Genomic DNA, 14,123 nt, shown 5'->3' on the forward strand with positions numbered 1-14,123 from the left:
TCTCATCGCACTGGTCGCTGTTTTCACCTCTTTCTTGTTCCCACTCACTCAAGGCTGGACAGGAAGTGTAAGCGCATACTGGAATGTTTGTCCATTTCTGAGAAGGAAGTGGAAAAGTCTGAGCTTGAATGCACAACATGCATTCTCTTAACCCGTTTCTTGCCTCAAGTTCAAACCTCGTCCCAGGCTTCTTAGACTCACAATCGGGCATTCAGTTTTAACGGGTTTTTTCAAGATTTTTTTCGTATCAAATAATTTAGCATTTTGAAAAAATAGGCGTATTTGTTAGAGGATTTTTCTCCTAGAAATAGCATGCACTGTCTCTTGTAAGCCTATAGAAACATTTAGAAATGTAGTAAAACTGTGTGCAAGTATCTGTCTGTATCTTTAAGTGCACGTGTTATAATTCTTCAAGCAGATTGGTAGGTGTGCGTGTGTTTTTGAGGCTGTTGTAGATCCAGGGCCTGTCGGTTGGGGTTGCCCTGGCAACGGTGTTGGTGGGTGTGCGTGCATGAAGAGAAATGTCTATGGCGGGCTGGAGAACGCTTGACGTCAAGGCCATGCTGCTGCCGCTGTTCGCCATTAGAGCAGCACACCGGCCTCTCACACTGCAAACGGTGAAATCTGAGAATGTCAGTATGCAAGTGTGGGTTCAAGAGGAGAGAGAGGGGCCATGCAAGGAAACCACGCTTTAAATGACAAAAAATTGAAATGGCTGCCTCAATTGACGTGTTCATTTCTCTTACTGTGTTTCCTTTTTACTTTTCGATATCAAACTGAGCTCTATGCTTGTTTTTGTTAAAGAAATGAATCCCCTAAGGATGCATTAAATTGATCAAAAGTGGCATTAAAGACATTTTATAATGTTCTATTTGAAATAAGTGCTGTTCTTTTGAATTTGTCATCAAAGACTCCTGAAAATAAAGAATCACTATCAGGGTTGCCAGGTCTGCGCAACAAAACTATCCCAATGGCCAATCAAAAATAGCGCATAGCGATTTTCTCAGTCTGGGGCCAAATTCATCTCTTTTTGGGGGAGAGGAATCAACCCACACTGATGACTGCTTCCACACAAATATTAGTAAGAAATGTTTCTTAAAGGTGCAATATGTAAAATTGACAACTAGTGGTTGAAATGGGTACTGCAGTCCAAATTTTAAATATTGGTGTGTTTTTCCCTCGCCCCCTCTTTAGACTTGGTACTCATGCGGGGTGGGAGATTGAGGACACGCAGCCACGATCTCTGACCCAGTTTGACTTTGTTTGCTGGCCTTTATGCCTGCAATACGCTGTGCTTTCCACCAACTGGCAACCCAGGGTGTCGAAAGACTTTTGGGTAAATTGGCAGTGGGCGGATCACAGACCAAAACAAAAACAGACATTCCGACACGAACACACATTTCATTTGTTTTTCGGAGAAACAAGTATGTGAACTTTGCATGTTTCTTAAATATCTGCAAACATATTATGGTATTTTACCTCCTGCAGTGTGACTTCTTCTCCTTTTATAATAATTTTAATTAGTCGATAACAAGCGTTAACACATCAGCATATATGTATGCTTGCTTTATCTGTTTACATGATGTAAAGGAATGAAAAGCAGCCAATCAGTGTGAAACAGTTTGCAACATTAAATGAATTGAGTTTTTATTCTGATGATATTAAGTTTTAATCATGTTCCCAAATCATTTTTCACATTCATACGCATTATTTTAACTTACAAATGCAAACAATATGCTCACACTATAGAGCCCTGATATTAAATCGGATTGCGATTGGGTTTAGACGGTAAACTACGACTAGGAATGTTTTGTTTGGAATTTACCTACATTTTTATAAACATTATACATTAAAATAAATAATTGACCTGCATTATAATAAACATTTGCCCTTTTTTCTGAGAAGCTCCATAAAAGCATTAAGTTTAGGGTTGAGTTAGTGCTGTCTTTCAATCCTCACTGTTAAACTGGGAGGGAATATGCGAGATGCTTGCATCATTTGAGTGTTTTGGAAGCGGTCCTGAATATTTCCTGGATGACAACGCAGTCTGACACTGCAGCTTTTTGAGAGGGTTCTCATATCTTATGAAAGCTAGCGTTTGCGTAACTGCAGAAGGCCACTACATGTTAACACAATCTCATTCACACATGGAAGCACTAGCACACCCTGAAAGACAAACTCGATCATTCTCATTCCTGTGTTTTTTTTGTTTGTTTTTTGTACGTTATTGCGGAGTACAAAGATTTGTACTAGTCAGTTATCTGTTGAGTTTTTGAGGTGGTACGTATTACATGCTTCTCTCTCTCTCTCTCTCTCTCTCTCTCTCTCTCTCTCTCTCTCTCTCTCTCTCTCTCTCTCTCTCTCTCTCTCTCTCTCTCTCTCTCTCTCTCTCTCTCTCTCTCTCTCTCTCTCTCTCTCTCTCTCTCTCTCTCTCTCTCTCTGTCTGTCTGTCTCTTTATTCACTGTAATCTGTATTGTGATCAAATATACAACTTAAAATACCTGCTTTCTATTGGGTTTCTAATATATTTTAAAATGTAATTTATTCTTATGATGGCAAAGCTAACTTTTCAGCCGCCATTACTCCAGTCTTCAGTGTCACTTCAGAATTTTATTTTATTTTTTTCAGAATTATTTTATGAATAGAAAGTTTAAAAGAACAGCATTTAAGTGTCTTTTATTGCTTTTAATCAAATGAATGCGTCCTTGCTGAATAGAAGTATTCATTTTCTTTAGAAAAAAACCCAATCTTAAATTAAGATGAACAAATCAACCTCTTCAAGACAGAGTACATCAGAGACTGGCTTTTGCTGAATGTTTCGAAGGATTGTCCAGTTGGTTATTTGAATCCTCCAATTTTCCATCCTTGGTTCCATCCATTTTGGTTGGATTTTTAAGTTTTCCAGTCCAGTTACTGAGACTTGCTCTTAAAACATGATGGTTCTCTTTACTGTAAATGTGCTCTCAGTATGATGTTCTGGTGCAGACTACAAGATCCACCAGCAAACTGTTTTCAGTCTATCACACGCCTCCATCTGAGATGTTACATGACTTCTTGTTTTCAACAAATCGGTATTTTGGTGCCCTTCGGTCTGACTCTACAGTCAATTTTGGATGATGGCCACTGCCTGGCAGATTCACCGTTCCACATTTTCTCACCTTAAATTTCAGTGTTTTGGCGAATATGCAGTGTTTTAAAATGTTCTTATATTCTTGGAATGACTGAGATTTTTTGAGAACTTTAGTCTTGGATGTGGTTTGAAATGGTCAGTGGATTTCATGGTGTAGTAGTTTGTTGTGGATGTTCATAGACACTTATTCAGAACTCAGACGGAGCATGTCTGCACAGGTGTACAAACAAGTAAACGTGACTTGAAGTTGGTTAGTTTAGAGCTAGTTTAGGTGTGGCAATGCAAGGAGAAAAGTAGATTTAAACTATACACTGCCATTCAAAATTTGGGGATCAGTAAAATAATTTTTTGGATATTTTTTTTTTCTTTCTTTCTCCAGGAAAGGACATTTAAATTGATCAAAGTTAAAGATCTTTGGCAACATTATGAATGTTGTTACCATGTCAAATTAATGCTTTCTATTCAAACTTTCTTTTCTTGAAAGAATGCTGAAAAAATCACAAGTATCACATTTCCACAAAAATATTAAGCAGAATTTCTTGAGCAGCAAATCACAGGAATAAAGTACATTTTAAAATACATAAGTTATTTTAAATTGTAATAATATTTCACAATATTATTCTCTTTACTGTGTTTTTGATCAAGTGCATCCTTGATTATCATGAGACTAGTTTTTTTTCTCTCTAAATGTTAAACATTTTGATTATTGCATTTTGATTTTCAAAGTTCCCCTTTTTTTTTAAATGGATGTAGTTTAGTTTTTTCTTAATCTTTGATATTGAATTAATTGAAGTGAAGTACAAGGAAAATATTTGCTAGCTCTCATGGTCTTAACACACTGTTCTTTACTTGTTTGTTTGTGTTTAGTGTGGCCAGGGGCTGTGAGGGCTCCTCGGGGAGACTCCAGACAAGCCCACACAGAGAATGCTGGAGGTGCAGGAGGAGAGACCAGCAGCAGCAGCCACGGCTACCACCGCAGCTACCGGAACCACAGGAAACGCTTCAGGCAGGAAGGAGAGAGCCAAAGAACGGCAAGAAGAGGGCCAGGACTGCAGCAGCCCTGTCGCAACCCCCAATACCGGGCCCCGGAGCACCCGGGCCAAAGCTACGCCCACCACTACACATACACACTCCCACACACATACACACAGCCACAGTCCCCACCAGCACTCTACTGCTCCTGCCTCTGTCGCACTGGGACTGACGTCAATGCATTCCAGCAACCCCAAAGTGAGGAACTCTCCATCGGCTAACACTCAGAGGTGAGAGAACCCTACATGCGGGTATATGAACTGTTCCTTGAAACTGAACTTTTATACTTGTATACATGCACAGATCAAAAGTTTGAAGTAGGTATGTTTTTATTTTTAAATGAGAAGAATACTTTTATTCAGCAAGGATGTATTAAATTGATCAAAAGTGACAGTAAAGAAAAATATAGTGTGTCAAAAGTATATTTCTATTTATCAAAGAAAACCTGAAATAAAAAGCATCACGGTTTCACTAAAAATAATTAAGCATAACAACACTGATAATAATAAGCAATGTTTCCTGAACAGCAAATCGGCACATTTAAAATGATTTCTGAAGGATCACGTGACACTCAAGACTGGAGTAATGATGCTGAAAATTCAGCTTTGCATCACAAGAATAAATTGCATATTCAAATATATTCAGATAGAAACCTGTTATTTATGGAGCCTCTCACATGACATGCAGGACAAAAAATAGTAGGCTAAATCGTGCACACGATTTACTAATTCGTTCCCTTGATTTGCTATATCGTGCGCACAATTTATAAATTGACACAACAAATTAGTAAATCGTCTACTACAAAATCTGTAGTTATTTTGTTTTGTAATGAATTTTAATTTTTTGCAGAGACAAAAGCAGAGACTTCTTTCAAAAGCATTAAAAAATCTAACCACAATCTTTTGAATGGTAATGCATATAGCAATACAACAAAATGCTAAAATTAATAATGCAATTCTGTAGTTTTTTTTGTGCAGTGTGGCATGCAAAAATGTTTAGAAGTAAGTGAAGATAATGCTGAAAACAATATTTGACATTTTTATGGGAATTTATCAATTACTTGAAGAAATAAGCAACAAGGATGTCACCACAGTTTCGACTAGCTGTCCAACAACTGAATAGTGGATATGTCTATCTAGATTTGTTTTGAGCACATCGACTAGTTTTGAACATCCCTAATGTTAATAAAGTATCAAAATAGTTTTTATAGTTTTATAGCATTGCCTAGGTAAATGTGTTAATAAACCGTTTTAATGCAGTAGGGCAAATGTAGATACAATTAATTCACTGCAATCTTATTAAACTGTTCTTAAGTGTATGAGGAGGAGTTGTTTTCATTTCTTTTTAATGGAGATGCACCACACCAGTGAATTATTTGCTGCCCACTTGATTGCAATTCCCACTCTGCTTATGGCCATGGAGCTGTCTCTTGTGGACAGGAAACCAGTGCAAGCTGAAGTAACTGCAGCAGAAGTGCAGGGGAAACTGTGCCCTAAAGGCAGAGCTGGACCTGGAAAGCGTCCAGAACCTCATTGAGCATATGAGAAACTGACCCACTTCAGCTTAGCCAGAGCTTATACATCCCGCCCTGCTGGACGTTGGTTCCAAAATGGCTGTTCTTGCTGATTCACAGATCTGGAGCTGGTTAAGGCGTCTGCACAGGGGCTCCTGGGAGTCCTTCAGTGAACACTATGGCACATAGCCTAATCACTCCCCATTTTGTATATGTTAGCAGCTGCTGTCCAAGGAGTTTGGATTTTCTCTTGAATGTTGGAAAATATTTTGCATTGTAGTGTGCAGAGCTCTGAAACGGGTACCTTACTTTTGGAAAGTGGTTTGCGCTTTCAGGCACACATTCAAGATCCAAAATGGTGGCAGTGGACAAGGAAATATGAGTGTAACTGGCAGTAAAACTCTTATTCCTTGTCCATTGCCACCATTGCAACTCAAAGGTGTCCAACAATGACCAGCCCTTACTGTTGGTGTGTAAATAGTTTCCCCTGGTTTTCTTAAAGTTGGCATGTAACCGGACACTGTGGACCCAATACATTGGGTATGGATGGAGGCTAGCTTGTGGGAGATCTGGTTTGACGAGTTTTGATTAAATATTAACCTGGCACTCTGTCAACAAAGAACAGGGCTAGGACATAAGGTCACTGAGAGTACTGTAATTGCGTCACCGGTACACGTCAAGATTTTCCTATTATTGAATGGCATGTTTTCAGGGTGTGGTGGCTGCAGCCGGTCAGCTGCTAAGATATGACTCAGTTGTCTCAGGCCTGTGTTTTGGTGGATTCTTTACCAAAGAAATAGTTATGACTTAGGATTCCACTGCTTTTTCACCATGGACTGTAAATAAATATGGATGTAGTGTCTGTGACGTCACCTGTAGGTTTCTCAAGAGCATTTTTGAAGACCAAAGATCTGAAATCTTGGCAGAGCGTCACTCCCAGATAACCGAAAATGGTCAAAGAGGCGGGATTAGCTGAGGTGACGTGACTGCTAACAGACAGCAGACAAACGTCTAGTAGTGACATCAGCAGTGGCAATCCACCTGTCACTCAAGTGGTCACGCCATTATGCAGAACTTTAAGGCTTAATATAAAGGGGGGAGGTATATGGGATTGACTCTCTTTTGGATCCAGTCTCTAACAGCCAGTCGATGAATTGCAGTTTAACTCACTTCCGTGTTAGTTTCAAGAGAGAGACAGGCAGGTTGCCGCTCGTTTTCCACAGACAAAAGTGTAAACTCTAAAAACATTTAGTGCTCTGTTTTTTAAGGTCTTGTTTTGTATTCCTGATACTACAACATGTAAAACTATTGATTGAAGGCATTTTGTTGTCTTGTTGCAATTAATGCGAATGGGTTACAATTAGGGCTGAACGATATTCTGTTTTAACATCGACATCGCGATGTGCGAATGAGCGATAGTCACATCGCCGGAACATGCGATGTGAAGGGTAACGTTACGTTAGTAGCACCCATAGTGTAAGAGAACGGTAGCACCAGGGTAGCACACAGTAAACACAAGTTTGTTGTATGGCTTTTTGCTGGGGTGACATACGCGTTCCGCGTGCCTGCACAGTGAGGATCTGACAGGAACGCGCTCACCGCTCACAGCCAACATTCACTGGCTAAAAATGCGCGACGAAAGGATCCGCCGCAAAAAAGTCAAAATCAGCTGTTTGGGACTAGCCCGGATGTTGACCAAAAAGAGGTAGGCTACTTTGCTGGAGTGTTATAAAGTTGTGGATGGTTGTCTTTTTTAAAAAAAGTTGCGTGACATTACGGACTCGTCACGCGGCCGTTATGAAAGCGTCACTAAAAGACTGCTTTAAAACTTTCACAGAGACCTCAAACAGAAAGCACAAAGCCTTTCTTTAAAACGAATTTCGTTTTGTATTAATTGTATCTTAATTTTAATCAGTATTTCATTATCCAATTTCCTGGATTTAATAAATAGCCTAAAAATTAAATATAGCAGCCAGCGCCTGAACTGGAGATTAAGCTATCATCCATGAACCGAAACTCAGCATAAAAGGTAGCCCACTGGCCTCACACACCGAAAAAGAAAAAAAAAAAGAAAAAAAAAAAGAAATATAACTATTATCTACAGAAGAACCATTAAAAAAATAAATAAAATTAATCTGTATGAAAAGTGCATTTCTGCTGCGAAGATCGCGAGTCAGTAGGCTATTGTCAACTTCATCTTTACCGAAAACACTTGTTGTTATAATATTTTACATACTATTAATCATTACTTTTGCTGGTTCTAGGTGCCGTTTACATGAACGCGTCACTGAATCAGCACAGAAAACATAATTTTTCGGGTCCTAGAACCTGAAGAACGTTAGGTCCTGTGTAGAACGTTCACCGAATTCTGAGAGAAATATGTTTCTGGAATAAAATATTAAGTGGCCTTTTTGTCACTTGTAATGAAGCTTGCTTATTAGTGAAATTATTAATAACATGGAATGGTAATTATTGACTTTAGCCTGGATTGATGGCTCGCAATATCGCGATATATATCGTTGGGAAAAAAATATCGCAATGTAATTTTTTTTCCAATATCGTGCAGCCCTAGTTACAATCTATGTCAGTTATAAATTCATAACTTAAAATATACAATAATTAGGGCTGCACAATTGACCAAAATAAAATTATGAAATCGCAAAAGCTGAAATTTATATTTATATATTTTTCATATATATATACTACATTTTAATAATAGCACATTCCATTTACACATTACAAAATTTCACAATATTATGTCTTTCTCAACTCCAGTCCTCGAGACCGTCCACCCAGGATGTTTTAGATGTTTCCCTATTCAACACACTAAAAAACTGATGAGTTGAATCATGTGTTTTAATTAGTGAGACATCTAAAACATTCTTGGAGGTGGGTCGCCAGGACTAGAGTTGAGAAACACTGATTTATGTTTTCAGTTAACAGTACCAATGTTTTATTAGTTCTGAAATCAGAGATCTTGACCATCCACGTGTGCCCTGGGCCATTCTCACAGACTTTTCTTTACGCTTTTCTCAGCAGTCCGAAATCCAAGCAGGAGGCCATGGTGAGGTCGCCACCCGTGATGTCCCCCTCCAGCGCTGCACAGATGGACTCCAAACTGCCCAACCAGGGAAAGCAGGGGGGCGCTGGCAGCCAATCACAGTCGTCTCCTTGTGACCCCAAGTCGCTGAGTGGAAGCCACACACCCAAAGGTCCCCAAGGCCCCATAGGGAGTATGGGACTCAAAAATGGACAAGGCCTGAGTTCAGGCAATGGTGCAAAAGGAAAGATTAAGAGAGAGAGAAGCACTTCAGTGGAGTCATTCGAACAAAGGGATACGGGAACGCCAAGCAATGAAGGGGACCAGAAAGGTAAAAAAAAAGTGTGAATTGTTTCTTTTTTCCTACTACAAGTTGAATTATGAAGCTGATTCAGAGCTCTTGCATTCATAATGTGTCATTCAATAAAGGGATCATTTATCCACTGCGGTTTTAAATGACCGATAGTATGGTTTAAAGCAACTCTAGTATCTAGCCTTACTATCTTGGTCAGGTAATTATATTGAGCGGTGTCATGATGTGCAGTTATTTTTGTATTGCTGAATATTATGATCATCCTGTGGCACAGAATGATACTGTTACCACCTTGTTCTGACATTGAATGGACATTAGCGAGCGAGCGAGCATTTGGCCCATTCTCAGAAAATGAAGCAGTTTCTTTGTTTAATTTCATTTGCTGATCTTCCAAGAAACTATATTTTTCCCACCTCAGGCCCACGTACCAGCACTGTAACCCCCATAGCGTTACACATTGCACATTATTCAGCCCTTTCACAGTAGGGAATTAATTTGCTTACAATTTGAGTAGATGACTGAGGAAAGTTTGGTAGTATCTGGTTGTTACTGTTTTGCTTCCTTGTAATAATTCACGTTATAATTGGATGCAATTAGATCACAGAGTAAATATTAATAAACCATGATGATTTTTATGTTTTTAGCTTGACAAGGCAAATGCAAGTATAAACATGATAAAATACTGAAAGATTGTAACATAGCTTTGTTCAATGTTCAACAATCACATGGACAATAATCTTTTTTGTATGGTGTCCTGAGATTGAGCCTTTAATGCTCTAGTTAGGTTTTTTTGCTTGTTTGATAAGGGCCTTTTTATGCTTTTATGTTGTGCTGTTCTATCATTTTTATGTGGTTCTGGTCCCAGTTCTGTATCCTTGTGTCATGATGGACTATGGCAATGTTCCATTGGGAACGACCTTTTAATGATTCAGGATGCAAATGCAAATATCCCAAGGGTCACACATTTTTGCTGGTTTTCCTGTCTCACATATGCGTTTATGTGCATGTTTGCCCGCCTCCTCTGGGTTGCTCTGAGGACTGTAGTGATGCATCAGGACATCCACAACCCTGTATGTTTCCTAGTGGCAGCATCACAAGATAGGCCTGGTTTGGGAACGCCAGGGAATGTACCATTTGGTTTGCTGAGTGAGGGGGAGACACCTTTTCTTCTCTCCCCCACCCCCCCCCACCCTTTTTTTAGGTTGGTGTGCTTGACAGTCTGAAGGACCCCTGCTGGTTGTTAATGTCTCTCCATAAACATATTTCAGTATGAAGCTCAGGCAAATTTTTTTTTTTTTTTTTTTTTTTTGAGAATCGTAAAAAAAAAAAAGGTTAATTATTTAATTAATTTGTGCTTGAGGTGCAGCACATAAAGAATATTAAAGAATGTTTAGGCTACGTGTGTGCTGCTGTTGATGTTTAAGTCAGAAATTGCTTGTCCAGAAGCAACCTGTTTGGTTTTCTTTGTGTACTGATGTGCTTGTGTGCTCACAGGGAGACAGCTTGTAAGGCAGTTTGGTGTGCATGTTTGTGTTTGTTCAAGCTGTCGATAGTTTGCTCTTGCCGTTTGTTTGAGCTGTGTGTGTTGTCTGTACACAGGAAGTCTTATATCTCCCCTTCTGACCTGACCATGTCCCAGTTTCAGTGAGATGTTGTGGTCTGTGAACTAACCAGTGGTATAGAAACTAACAATAGTGCTATTTTATTCTCTTTCTTAAACCTTGTTCACACTGACTGGTTTTTTTTGTCGTTGTTTTTTTCTTCTCCTCGCTGGCGGTCAGCTGTATTGTTGATTGTTGTAGGTGTTCCTATTAACTCAATGCCATAACGTTTTAGGTGGGCTGCACAACTGGCCATAGATGAACAAAAATACATGAAAAGTATTGCCAGTAAAAATAAGATTGTAATTTGTTCTTACAAGAAGTTCTTGCCATTAAAAATGAACATTGTAGTGGGTAAAAAATTGTGCGATTTAAATTTAGTCTTGAAAGTGTATACAAAAGCTAATTCGCAACCTAATGCATCTGTATGTATTAGGCTGTAGATGCATGTTGTGCAGTGTATGTTTGTGCATTATACTTACAAAGTGGTATATAAGTTTTTGTGCATTTTATCTCATGCATCTGTAAACTGCTGTGTGCATCACTGAGAGGTTCTGAAACCATTTTAATCTAGGCTAATGATTGGTGGAATATTTCATCCAGTAATTTGGAGTAGTGGCTTGTTTTTGTCTCCTTATATTTAAAGTCATTCTGTATTTGTATTAATAGCCTATGCTTTGATTATGGTTATGTTTGTTGGAATGTGGTGTTATGTTTTTTTTAAATGTTTTATGGACTTGCCAGGGACTACAGATGAAAAATAGCCTGTATGGCTAAATCTGGCACATTTACATGATGGACTTGAATGCTCATGTTAATTGATGTGCATTGTCCCTTTTAAAATAAATAAATTCAAATATAAGCCTAAGTGACTGGATCGCTACAGTGCTCCAAACTTTGTTGTGAACTGGCCTGTGGTTTCCTGACACTTTAATGGTGACTAAGAACTTTCTACATGGCCAATAAAATTGTATTCTTTTTATAGAGAGAGCAATGTGTGTGTTTTTGGCTGAGAGTTATCCAATGTTTGTTTGAAGTAGGGATGTGCGCAACGACTAATTTCATTACAGTTTAAACGGAAATTTTGCAACCGACTAGTCAACCCCGCCCCTCCGGAGACAGTCTGTATATGCGATCCATTTGAAATAGACTACTTAAACTATTAAGTCAAATCCCATACTAAATGCCACTAAAATAGGTACGATGTGCTTGCCTTGCATTATGATCATTGTATATTAAACTTGAGCATTCACTTAAAGCTGCAGTCCGCAACTTTTGCCGCTCTAGCGGTTAATAAACAGAACTGCATGCATCTTGCGGATAAACATTGTAGCCGAAGCTACTTCTCTCTGTTCGTCTATGACGAGTCATGCAGGTACTGGGCTACTCCGCAGAGGTAAAGCCCGTACCAGTCTAACATTTTCTGAATATAAACACTTAATAAATGTGTACCGTAGTGACTCAGGATAAGACAACAACATGGTTTGGAAAATGGATTCATGATGTTCGCTTATTATATACATTTTATATAAATCGCAAGAAAAGCCTGGCGTACAACTAGGCCTATACATTATTTAAGCATATTCTCTTCATTAGGATGTTGAAATTGAAACCGTTCAAGTGTCAAGTAATTTTCATTGATAATGTTTCTCCTTTAATCCGATAAATTTTATACCGTATCCCTCATAACCGGTAGTATAGCAAGCCTATATGCACGTTTAATTGTTATACTAGTTTGACATGACATAGAAGAAAACAGAAAAGTTTCAATTAGGCTGTCATAATACTCCCTCATCTTGCTCATCTTACAAGTGGACATTTCTCTAAACCCGCCACTTGTAAAATAGTAGTATTGTTTAATCAACTAGTCTGCTAGTCTCGCACATCCCTAGTTTTAAGCCATCCTAGACTCCTGTAAAAGTTTCAGGACAGCCTGGATTAGGCATGAGGAGAGAATGCCAGAGGATAGCACAGCACTTTCCAGACAGTGCTCGGTGTATTCATGCAGGTTTAAAACTTTAAGAGGACATTTGCTCAGAAAGACTAAGACCTGTCTGGTACTGCACTACACTGCCATTGGTGATTTGTTATATTTTCTATACTCTTGGTGTTTGAGAAACAAACCTACAATTCAGTAGCAATGTACTTCATGGCAGTAGAAATCTCATGACCATTTCATGAACATTATGGTAATCATGCTCTTCTGTCTCTCTAAAGAAATAGGTAGTAGAGCAAAAAGGTTATGTGTTGGAGAGCGGCGGTTGCCCTACAGTGGTGCAGATTGGTGTTCAGGGGGAGAGAGCGATGAAGATGACCCAGGATTCTTCAGTACGTAGTTTCAGTATTTCATTTATTTATTTGTCTGTTGTATTTGGAATAAAGTGCATGTAAAGTATTCATTAATATTTTTTTTACCTTAAAAATGTAGGTATGAAACTCTTGACGGTTATTGTTGTCGCCTGGTGGCATAGATTTATTATGCAATATCCACATTCAGATCAAGCATTTGTAATAACTTGCAGTATTCTATTGAAGAACTTTTGCATGATTACTAATACAATCTATAAACTAATGATATTTTAAAGTATTTATTTTACTGCAGTCAAATGTTAATGTCAATGTTTTGCCATGCTTAGTGTATCATCAGGCTCACACAAAATCTACACATGGAACTTTGTGAATTTACAAATTAAACTGGAACTGCTAGGATTCACAAAGTTGTGTACATAACCATACAAGCATTTATGACTATCAATCCGTCATTTTAGTTTCTTGATTATAGTGAGTAGTAAGAGTGTAGTACTTTCAGATGTGTTATAATAGATTTTTCCAAATGCATTCTGTTGTTTTTCCCAAAAATGTGAAAATGCAAAATGTCTGCAGATTCTATCTGTGCATGCACATCATTAAATGGAATGATTGGCAAAATGTACCTTCTTGTGGCTAATGCTATTTGATAATAACCATAACATTTATTATGTTTTGCACAGACTGTAACTCCACTGACATAAAGCCAGATCCAGGTGCTCTTTCTGCATCTACGCCTACCCACAATACAGTTGGAGGACAAAGCACAACGTCTGAACTGGGGAGTGGGCAGAAACCAGGGTCAAAGGTTGTTTACGTCTTCACCACAGAGATGGCCAACAAGTAAATATTTTCTTGTTTGTTCATTTTTTTTAATGTTTGTTGTTGTCTTAGAATTGTGAATGTGTGCTAACATTTTTATAGAAACAGGATGCCCTCAGGTGCACTGCTAAAATGCAGTTGTTTTGTGAAATCATAGTGTCAAGGTTTTGTCAGTTCAAAGAAGCAAATCCCACTATCTCTCTTTCACATTTCCTTTTTGCTGAGCTAAGAAATGTCTAAAAGTAGTAGTGGTAAAAGATGAAAGTGTTTGAGCACTGACAGCAGCATGTTTGCTTAAACTAGACCCTCAGATGGCCAGATATTAGGTGACAGGAGCTTTTAGACGTTCTGTGATCATAAGAAG

General features: G+C 38.5%; 1 protein-coding gene across 4 annotated transcripts in view; it reads left to right on the plus strand.

Moving 5' to 3' along the window:
• bcl9 (BCL9 transcription coactivator) overlaps positions 1-14,123 on the plus strand; it is a 110,917-nt gene that overhangs the window by 90,526 nt on the left and 6,268 nt on the right. For 3 of the 4 annotated variants that reach the window (XM_084402039.1, XM_084402040.1, XM_084402038.1), the window contains 4 exons: positions 3,999-4,393; positions 8,713-9,047; positions 12,848-12,958; positions 13,621-13,780. In XM_084402039.1, the coding sequence (XP_084258165.1) occupies positions 4,056-4,393; positions 8,713-9,047; positions 12,848-12,958; positions 13,621-13,780 (944 nt within the window). In that variant the 5' untranslated portion in view covers positions 3,999-4,055. The remainder of the gene's footprint in view (positions 1-3,998; positions 4,394-8,712; positions 9,048-12,847; positions 12,959-13,620; positions 13,781-14,123) is intronic. The other variant, XM_084402041.1, reaches the window with a different exon arrangement.

The sequence above is a fragment of the Rutilus rutilus genome (genome assembly GCF_951802725.1).
Source record: "Rutilus rutilus genome assembly, chromosome: 2".
Taxonomy (NCBI): Eukaryota; Metazoa; Chordata; class Actinopteri; order Cypriniformes; family Leuciscidae; genus Rutilus; species Rutilus rutilus.